The 10,714-nt window shown below is 42.8% G+C and overlaps 1 protein-coding gene across 2 annotated transcripts in view; it reads right to left on the bottom strand.

Annotated features, from left to right (window-relative positions):
* Positions 1-3,227: 3,227 nt before the first annotated feature.
* Positions 3,228-10,714, bottom strand: part of ANKRD27 (ankyrin repeat domain 27) — a 44,341-nt gene continuing 36,854 nt past the window's right edge. The window contains exons 25-29 of one of the 2 annotated variants that reach the window (XM_075189204.1): positions 9,165-9,326; positions 8,426-8,525; positions 6,493-6,562; positions 5,836-5,908; positions 3,228-4,653 (exon numbers count right to left, since the gene is read on the bottom strand). In XM_075189204.1, coding sequence (XP_075045305.1) covers positions 4,273-4,653; positions 5,836-5,908; positions 6,493-6,562; positions 8,426-8,525; positions 9,165-9,326 — 786 coding nt within the window. In that variant the 3' untranslated portion in view covers positions 3,228-4,272. Of the gene's footprint in view, positions 4,654-5,835; positions 5,909-6,492; positions 6,563-7,936; positions 8,313-8,425; positions 8,526-9,164; positions 9,327-10,714 lie in introns of those variants that run through there. The other variant, XM_075189205.1, reaches the window with a different exon arrangement.

Raw genomic sequence — 10,714 nt, 5'->3', positions numbered from 1 at the left:
GCCAAAAAGATGGACTTAAGAACGGTCTCAACCTTCCGGTCTGCACCATCCTTAAGAGTGGCCTGGTAAGGCAGAGGAATAGTAGTTACCTTTGCCAACCTCGCCACAGCTGCATCCACCTGAGGAAGCGTCTTCCATTTAGCGAGAACCTCAGGGGGAAATGGATAACATGACTGTAGTCGCTTAGTCACCTGAAACTTTTTGTCTGGAGAAGACCAAGATTTCAACAGCAACTGCTCCAATTCGGGAGAAGCCAGAAACACCACCTCCTCCTTTTTGCGTCTTTCAAAAAGAGAGGATGCAGAAACGCACCGCCTGAATCAACTATTCCAGACTCTGACGATCTGCTGGGACCTCCACCAACGAAGCAGCATCTATGTCAGAACCCAGCGGTAACTCACCCTCTTCCTGGGAACCACAATCAGAAACAGATTCATGTTCCGGAAAAGAGGCGGCCACCCGCCTCCGCTTACTTGAGGAAGGCGGAGTGACCGACTGCATCATCCTCTCCAAGAAGGAAGAGACGCTACCAAACCCTGTACTGAGGATGCAAGACCCTGCACCCAGGCTGGTTCTCCAGACTGCACTGGAGCAGCAACAGGCAAAGCTGGAACTAAGGAAGCAGAATCAGAAGATTGAGCTGCCTGAGACTGTACCTTCTGAGCAAGCAGTTCCACTGTATTAAATAGAGACCGAGCCCAAGCAGGCTCCTCCGTGTTTGAACAGACAGCCACTGTTTCACCAGGAGTAGTCTCTGTGGGCCGACAGGACACACACAGAGCCTGTGTTCCTGACTGCCCAGACGGTAACTTAACATGACATACAGCACAGGTGAAACTTAACATAGTAGCACCAGCCCTGCCACGTGTAGATTTTTCCCTCTCAGACATGTTAAAAGATGGGACAAAACAGTACAGTAAAATGCACACAATACAGATAACAAACAAGCAGCACACAAAACTACCAGAGAAAGTGAGCCTGCAATACAGCCAAAAGCTCCTAACTGTGTAAAGGTACAAAAGGCTAAACACACCACCCCCAACCCTTTACCTTACAGTATACAGGATAGAAAAGGGGAGAAGCAGGAGCTTTAGATATGGCTGCCTATTCAGGTATCCACACACGAGGAGTGAAGGACTACCACGGGGGAAGTGCCGAGGAGTAAAACACACTCCCCCCCCAGGGCCCAGCTCTGGACTGGATAACATCTAAGACAGACAAACAACTCAACCAATCCACAGCCTAGCAGGGCTCACTGAGACAGTGACCCTTGCCTGACCCTGTTCCCTGAGCTAAAAATATAACTCTTATCTCTACCAATTAACCAGACTGATTTTAGGAAAAAAACAGCCAGCTCAGGGAACCAACTGCAATTTCTAATATCTCTCTCACAGCACTATGCTGAGAGTGTCACTTACCTGCTGCCAACCCTCCAGACGCAGTATGTGTAGACAGCATGCTTTCTGTACCTGGAGGACAGACCCCAGCCACCACCGACTGTGTCTGGCTCCAATGGAGGGTAGATAATCGGCAAAGGGGAGCAGGCAGCAAGGAGAACCCACACGGCACCTCTGCTCCCCCCCCCCCCGCAGCCAGCGCACAGCCGTCCGTGCTGAGCGCTCCACAGACCTCCTCCATCGCTGCCTCACACTCTCCTCGCCGACCGCTGCCGCGGGAGAGGAGAAGAAATAAATATGCAGCCAGGAGTCTGACTGACAGCCGACTACGCGGCTCGGCGAGCCGCCGGCTGTCAGAATTCGGAGACACAGTCTCCGCTGTCATTAAAATAATAAAATAAAGGAAAACTGGCAGCTAAGCAGCCCTGTGCACAGCCCACTTCGCCGGGCACTTGAACTAGACTGGCCTCTAGCAGGAGGTGGGGTATAGAGGGGGTGGAGCCAGAGTTTTAGTTAACTAAAAGTTAAAGTGCCAGCATTCGCCTGCTCTACCCTATACCCCAAGGTCCCGGTGTCCCCCAAGGATGTCAGAGAAATCATAATTTTCATTACTCTCTCTATATAATGAGCAGCACCTTGTGAGAGTTTATTAATACAGGACTGATTGTAGAATTGATGGTTTTCCTTTTCTGGACATTAAATAGATGAACAGGTGACCAACTGCACAGAAATAGTCTGTAAACCTGTTGGAAGCAGCCAGTTTAAGCAGTCAGTTCAATGAGACCTCCACAATTGAGAAGATCAGGTCGGGTTACAGTGCATATATTGTCATCACACCCGACACGGATAGTTCAGTGGTGCAAATAGCACAGGCAACGGACTACCAAAGTAGTGTCAGAAGGCAATGTAAATCAGATAAATAATTTTTCACCAGTTCGACAATCTAAGAAACGCACATGTGTTACCAAGCTAACTACAGCCGAGAGCTGGTTTCCACCGAGGTTCTGGTGGTTCCGTAATGTTGTGGATGGCACTTATGTTTTACTGCAGCCATTCCCTTAGAAGCTAAGGTAAATGCAAAGTCAATAGTTGATACTGAGCAATCATCTTGAATATCTTCTGGTAGTATTTTTTTCGCGACGGGAGGGGTATCTTCCAGTAGGACAAGGCACAGAGCATATGTGGTCATCAGGCTATTTCTTTACCATGACTGATGTTATGGATAAATCATGGCCTTTTCAATCACCAGATCTAAGCCATTTATGGGATATTCTGGAACGAAACGCGTTGAGTGGTTTTGTATGGAAGAATGCCGCAACCCTCCTGCACAGTTCAACATTGGTAGAGAAAGCCATGCCACAGAAAGTATAGGCCACACCCGGTGACCAAAAATTAAGTGACTTTATATTTAGTTTCCAGGTTTTTATTTTGTCCACTATCTTCTACCTCATTCATCCAAATAAACTCTCAACCTTTCGTATAACTCCATTAAAACATCTCGCTCATGCTTCGTGACTGTACTATATTCAGTTTTCCCCCCGATTGCTACCCTATACAGGACTGGACCACCACAGGTTTAAGGAATCCTCCATGACTCTCACTTGCAGCGAAGGAGACGCGTTTCTCCAAACACGAACATGTGTGAGGCTTTACAGTAAGCTTGAAACACGTCAGCATCAGTCCGACCACCACTGTGCACGTACTCTGCGTACACTTCCAGACCGCGTCACACACCAAGCTCATAGTAATGCAGTCAGACAATTTAGAGAGTCTATTTATTGTGTTGAACGTTTAGTATTTGGCACATTAGAAAAAATCTGAAATCATAAATGTAGAAAAATACTTGTATTTATTTGGTGCAGTAAAATAGCCGATAACCAACAGTCTTTTAGTTGCAGAAAGTGAGGTTTGCCGAAACAAACACAATCTTACACATTGTCACTCTTAATTGAAGATTCTTTCCATTTTCAGAAGACTTTAATTTATTGGCTAGTATATATCTCCCCCACCCCTTACAATTTTTACTATACACAACCCTTTCTTTCTGGGTACAGTTCTAACCAATTAAGAGAACATTGGAGATTGTGTTATATCCAAAATAAACACCTTTGTTTGATATAAAAACCTGACCGAAAATCACAGCAGGAAGCGACAAACCAATATATTTTAGTCAAAGTTGGAACTTGGTATGCACAAGCCAATAAATTAAAGTCATCTGATGGTGAACATCATTCAAATAAGTCATAATGTGCTGGAGAAAATTTCACTGCACTTGTAGTTTTGCAGAACGGCCAGGTGTTCGCAGACGTGGCAAATTGAGAAAATATATTTGTACGACACAGGTTCGGACAAGGAAACGGGAGCAGATGCCGATTCTTAAACGAAAGAGCGCAATTACCATAAGATCAGTCTGATCATACTCTTAGCACAGCAATAATATTAAATATCTGGACAATTCTGTGCCCCCATCACAATACTTCAATAGAAGCTCACAAAACCACTTGGGTGAACAGTCGTGGATGTGAGGCAGTGTAAATGTGCAAATTTAGTATTCTAGATCCATTACTCAGTAAAACAGTGTTTGGCATGGTGATACATTCATTGAGATTACAAATCCACAAGGAAGGAAAAAAAAAAAAAAAAAAGTGACATTAGATACACAGATTACTAGCACTACACCAGTAATTTCCTGATCTACCACAGCTTCCAAATTCCGTCACAGCATTCCCTGCGAGGGACAGGGTTAATCCACAGCAGCAAGGTTAATGTGTCAGATAATCCCTAGGATAGTTATGAAGCAGCTGTAGACAGGCTCTGGTTAAGAACTAACCCCACGGAGGTCCTCTGTAAGGATCACGGCAGACTATACTTCAAATCAAGACTCAACCAAAGACAGAGAAGATTGACGGGCCAGAGTGCAAGCTACGCAGCCACACTCCGGCCCTCCCAAACACTCGAGGTCATCCAGTTCTTGGAGATTAATTCTGGAGTTCATTTCAGACAGTTCCTGGTTGCAGACTTCTATTTCCAAGTCATCACAGGTTTCGGACAGTGGGGAGCTCGTATCTGTTCCGTTCAAGGTATCGCTAAGAGTATCATCGCTGTCCACAACGCATGCTACATTTAGGCTGTGCCTTCTGGCTGGTATCTTCAGAGCAGGGTCCAACTCGTCGACTTTTGATCCTTCCTTGAATTCAGAGCAGCTCCTGGTACCATCGAATTTCACATTCCCATCTTCCAACCGATTTATGGATAGCTGCAGGTGAAGGGGGAGATATGAAGGCTTTAAAAAATTGGATGGTTATTTAAAAAAGGGACAATAAATCGCAAAATGTCCCATGTGCTTGGCAGAGATATGCAAATGCTAGGCAGGATTTATAATGGGGGTTGTAACTTCCTAATTACCGACTAGCAGCATCTGCAGACTTCCCAGCATTAACCAAAGTCCTATAATGAGAATATTTTACTTTCACTTTATATGCTTTAACATTAAGGGATGTGGAAGTGTAAAAATACAAGTACGGCTTGGATTAGAACTCATTTAACATAAGCTGTCTCAGTACTTCTGCCAGTGAACAGACCCCTGGCCGAACACTCCGATTTCAGAATCTGAACCGCAAGAAAAATATAAGCGGCGTGCAAAAGAATTTGATCTTTAGGTTTCCCAGAGGTTCATGGGACACCAACAAGTTTGAAAATACCGTTAGAAATAAAATCCGTGTGGAATGGGACATTTAAAGAAGAGGAAAACTAGATGGGACCTATATAATTTTACAAATATTAGGCGTATTTTCTAGCGAGTTAGATCTGAGCATTTATGAAAGTCTGGATCACCACACACTTCGGTCGCGATAGAATCACCTAAATCAGTAATCTAGAAGCTATATGGTGACATTAATACACCATCCAACACAAGGGTCCTTAATCGATAATTAAGGACCCAGAACACAGGTCTCCGTGCCACCTGGGGTACATTACCATGATCTTTCATAAACTAAAGCTGATATCTGAACATTGTATTTAGGGGCAAAATGTCAACCACAGGAATCAAATTATCTTTTCTCCGTCTACTGCAAGTACGACAATGACAACAAGTACAGTACTAATCTTTTACTGACAGTGCACCTGAATGCAATGTCAGTAAAAGGACCGTATTATGTTAGTATTATTTCGTAAGAGATTTCCTATTCACTATACCGATCCCAATATTATATATAACATTATAGAAAAAAGTATAGTAAGGATGCAGAATATTAAATGAAATCCTTATCACGGGCTGTGAAGCCGACCCACAGAGACAGAACTTTTATGTTTAAACAAAAAAATGCAATCAAAATATTATGTATTTTAATTTAAAAAAACAAAAAACCACTAACGTTTTCCATCCAAATCACCAAGTGCAGATTAATGTACATTTTAACAAAATTTATCTTCCCACCTGATTTATTAAATTCTCATCAAAATTCGGCATACTTTTGTCTCTTCGGATTGATTTTTTCTCAATTGCAATTCTGCAAAAAACAAAAGAAGATGTAAAATAATAATGCAAAAAATTATTAACAAGAATGTCGCAAAACATGGACACATCCTGGAAAATCCCAAATACAGCATTAATACAGACACTGTGATCCTGCTTAGGCCTGTCAAGTTACCGTGTTGTCAAATGATTTATTGGTCAACCGCAGTGTCTGAGCAGCCCTATCCCAGAAATAAACTACATGATTATTACAATCTTTCTTGCACATGAAGGAATTCCTGTGGGATGTGATAATGGGCGACAAACTCAACAACTTTTATTTATGTTACAAACTTCAAATGTTTTCTCGCATGTACAAAAAAATGACGATACATTTGATGGAGATGCATTTGGTTTAAGAACTGCATCTAAACCACAATTTAGCCGACAAAGACAAGAAAGAAAGAAGATTCAGCCAAAGGAAGATATTTTACTACTGAAAATATTTCCACGGTTTATGTGGATACAGGATAATCTCCCTCCTTATTAGCTCCAAGAATAGGATAAGAAACTATTAACAGTTAGCATAACTACAACCAATTTCCATCAGGACAGCTATATCAGTTATAATGAACTTACTTAGTGTATGTAACATCAGCTTTTCCTGTTGTCAGGGCCTTTACGGAGCCTATCGGACTTGAGTTGGCCGCTTAGAAAAATAAATTAAAAAAATTGTAGCTATTACACATGTATAAAACAGTACATCCTTCCTCGATGTAAACTCTTAACTAGTTAAAATATAACAGTTTATCAGGGGAGGACAGATTGTGCCAATCTTTAGAAGACTTGTTATTTTCACTAACATGTAGAATGAAAAAACCTTCAGTTTAAGGATAAATCAGATTACTACGAAGCTTAATTGGGAACAAAGACTATTATTGGACACTTTAGTCGAGGAAAGAAACTTGTTCTCCTCCATGGAACATAGATCCATGATGGAAACTTCGACCTAACACAAAAGTCTCTGTAGAGACACCAGTGTAGGGTGGTCTCCCAAAACTAATCTACATAAGAAACAGATTATATGATAACTAACTCTGCTTATTACTAGAGGAATATACATCATGTCTAAACTAACTGGTCAGAGCCAGAACCAACCCAAGACCAAAGACGCACGTCAAGTCCATGGAGGGATGGTCAAAACTACTAAAAATTGATGCCCCCTCAAAATTAAACATTGTATGTATGGAACTGCTGGTAAATGCCAAGCACAGGGTTAGAATTGGGATTACATATGGACCCAGCGAAGGGCAGGCACATAAGGACCCACGAGCAGCACAGTGGCTCAGTGGTTAGCACTTTTAGCTCACAGCACTGGGGTCATGAGTTCAATTCCCAACCATGGCCTTATCTGTGTGGAGTTTGTATGTTCTCCCCGTGTTTGCGTGGGTTTCCTCCGGGTGCTCCAGTTTCCTCCCACACTCCAAAAACATACTGGTAGGTTAATTTGCGGATATCAAATTGACCCTAGTCTGTGTGTTAGGAAATTTAGATTGTAAGCTCCAATGTGGCAGGGACTGATGTGAGCGAGTTCTCTGTACAGTGCTGCGGAATTAGTGGCGCTATATAAATAAATGGTGATGAGGATGATGGTCTGCCCAAACGTAGAGTGGTTGAATATCCAGCCCCTGCACAAGCTTACATCCAAAATGAAACTTTGTCAATACAGAGAACATCCTGAGCTAATTATATTGACAGAAGGATGATGGTGTTCATAGCTAAATAAGAGGGGCGTTTGGATGGCACCCTCCACCAAGATCAAGGCATACCTTCTAACATATGTGTTAGGACTCTGCCTGTATTTTGTATGTGGTTGCAGTAACTCAATTCCACCAGAGGTGCTGCTGTTTGCCCCTGAACTTTGAACCTCTCCTGTAGGAGTTAATCTCCTTACCCGATTAGTAACAGCACCTGTCTCACAGCTTCACGTACCTGCCTCAATCTGTGTTCTGTGCAGTTCATCGTTTATACCTGGCTGCTTCTTGTCCCTGTTCCAGTTTTGCTTTAATGCTGTCTGATCTCCTGTTGTGACCCTCTGCCTGATTACCGGACCCTGCTTGCTTGCCTGCTGCTTTTTCGCTTGTGACCCTGACCTCTGCCTGGTCACTGGACTCAGCTAGTCTGTCTGCTTCCCTGGACTGCCTCGTGCCTCTGGCAATCTGGAATTCTGATCCCTGCCTCCTTAGTGTGGAGCCTTGTGCCTCCTGGCAATTGGGTAACTCAATATACTTGTTCCTGCATTTAAACTGTATTTGTCATTGCTTGGAATCTGTTGCTTCTGTGGACTATTCCTGCCATTCATCACACCTGTTCATATTTGTGTATTGGAGTATACCTGTTTATGCTGCTACCTGAAATCTGCATATTCCACAAACTGAATCCTTGTTCACATATTTTGCCTAAATAAATAAGACACTTGGTTTTTCTACTGCTATTGCTGTGTCCTGAATTCACTAGGAATTATAACAATATGTACATATTTTACATGTTTTGGAGTATGATTCTATCTTACATTTTTTTCTGATGTGGCAGGGATGTTCCTCTGATGTCACCAAGCCATCATCTGAAGTCACGTTAGAGGCAGACAGTAGGAATTGTTTAATTCTGCTGTTCTAAAAACACAATAAAATCGTTTGTTTATTTAATAAGCTTTGAGCTGGTCATTTCACATAAGGTCCCTCAGAGTGTCAAAAACTTTAAGTTAAATCTACAGTCTTCAATGAAAAAGATGATCCCACCTTCTAAAAAGTTATTTTAAATGTAAAAAGTCTCCACCCCGTTTGGATTAGCATAATCCCTCCCTCTTGTGTCAGGGGACCTCTAATGAGATCAGGCCTCCATAAAAGGAGGGTGGAGCTGGAGAGGATACTCCAGAACACTTTTTTTCTACAAACCTGAATTGGAAAGTCAGAATACGAGTGTACAAAATAATTTACCTTCAAACTTACTTTCTAATATTTAGTTTTCAAAGGTCATGTGGTTTAAAGAAGAGACCCCACTATGTGCAACATTAGGAATAAAAATCAGGATCACACATTAACCCCACAAATGGATATTTTACATATACAAAAAAAAGTCTAGCTGAGTTCCCCCAATTACAATGTTTCCAGAATTTATGTAGGTTTCTCAGGAAACCATTCCTAATATTCATTCAAAATGGGGTTGTCCAAATGGAACCACACTCACAATCCTTACCTATACTTATTATAAGGAATGTAATAAAGTCCTCTCATAGACCAAACAATACGTACGTCCTTTGCATAGTCCAGCGGGGAGTACTGCTGTTTGTTCCGAACGTCTGTCAAAGCCCCGTACATTAATAGCAGGTTGACTAACGCCTCATGGCTCTTGCGGATGGACTCGTGTAATGCCGTGTTCCCTTTCATGTTGCAGAGATTGACCGATGCTCCGCGCTAAGATTGGAACAGAAAGGATTCGGTCACAAGTTGGATCCTTATTAGCTTGTCTCTGGCACTAGGGGTACAACCACACCGGCCTGTCAGTGCTCCCTACTCAAATCATCACCATCCTTTAAATTTGAACACCAAAACTTAAGTTATATTCCATAGCCGAGTACAGTGACCAGGCAGGTCAGGGTCACAAGCAAAAAAAACAACCCATAATCCGGTAGTCAGGCAGAGGTCAGGGCAACATAGTAAGTTTTAAGTTTACTTGTCAACAACAAACAGTGGAGGTATTCATTGTAGGGGTTGAAATAATATTTGCGAGCACAAGACAGGAAGGGCCTTGGTGAGGTCACTGGTTCCTTCCACAAAACGTCCGCTTCCACTTTGTGTAGGTGACAATTCCACTTTACTCAGAAGTACCCATTGAACTTCTTTAGTCACACAGTTTGCCATTGTGTCATCTGCCCATGGTGACTAGGTTTTCATGTTGGGCATTTAACCAATAGGCTAATAATGTGGAGACGTGAGCTAGAGGACCACACATCTTCAGGGAGACTATTCACGTTCTTATCCTGCGTGTGGGATATGTGGTGGAAAAGTGGCTGTGGCTACTGTAACTTAGAAGGATTATCATCCAACAATACTAAAGTTGCCACTGGTGACTGATATTTCCGTGCGGCTACTGCCGGTATGGTACTGTTATAATGAGGTGACACTCTGGATGGTAAAGACAAGGGAACTTACAGTTATGGTGGCAGCTGCTGCTACCAAGCTGCCCGCGGAGAATGCCAAACTAGGCGCTTGACCACTCATCTGATCAATTTATCAGATTCCCCAGAGAAGAGGGTACAGAGCTAGTACTGTGTGGATTGCGGCTCTGGCGATTCATCTCTGGGGTATCCCCGGGCTCCAGGAAACCATTAAGTGGCAAAACACTGTTCACCTGCCGCCCAAAGCTGCTATCAAGCCCAGCAGGTATACCAAATCCCCAATATCTCAACCACACTTTCCTAGTTGATCTCCTACACCTATACTGAACTAACAAAAAAAAAAAAATCTAAATCCCCCAATCTCACCTGGAAGAGCATGGGCAAATTTAATGGATGCTCACAAGAGTCTATAATCCCACACTTAAGGACAGTGCGCTAAACACTAGTATTTTTTTTCCCAGCCATGGAAACGCATGTGGCCAATTTTACAAGTGGCTTAAATATCGGCTTAAAAAGTGTTACGCTCTTAAAGCCGGAGAGCTTATGGTGCCGCCGTGACAGGATTTGCCGCCATCGGAATAATATTTGACACGGATACTTTTACACTTTCCCAAATTACCGCAGGCAGCCTTTACAAAGCTGATCCGTTGCTTAGGTTGTCGGGTTTCAAATTCAGGTCCAGGT

The sequence above is a fragment of the Mixophyes fleayi genome, chromosome 10 (assembly GCF_038048845.1).
Source record: "Mixophyes fleayi isolate aMixFle1 chromosome 10, aMixFle1.hap1, whole genome shotgun sequence".
Taxonomy (NCBI): domain Eukaryota; kingdom Metazoa; phylum Chordata; class Amphibia; order Anura; family Limnodynastidae; genus Mixophyes; species Mixophyes fleayi.
The sequence above is the reverse complement of the archived record's forward strand: the minus strand, read 5'-3'. Positions and strand labels throughout refer to the sequence as shown.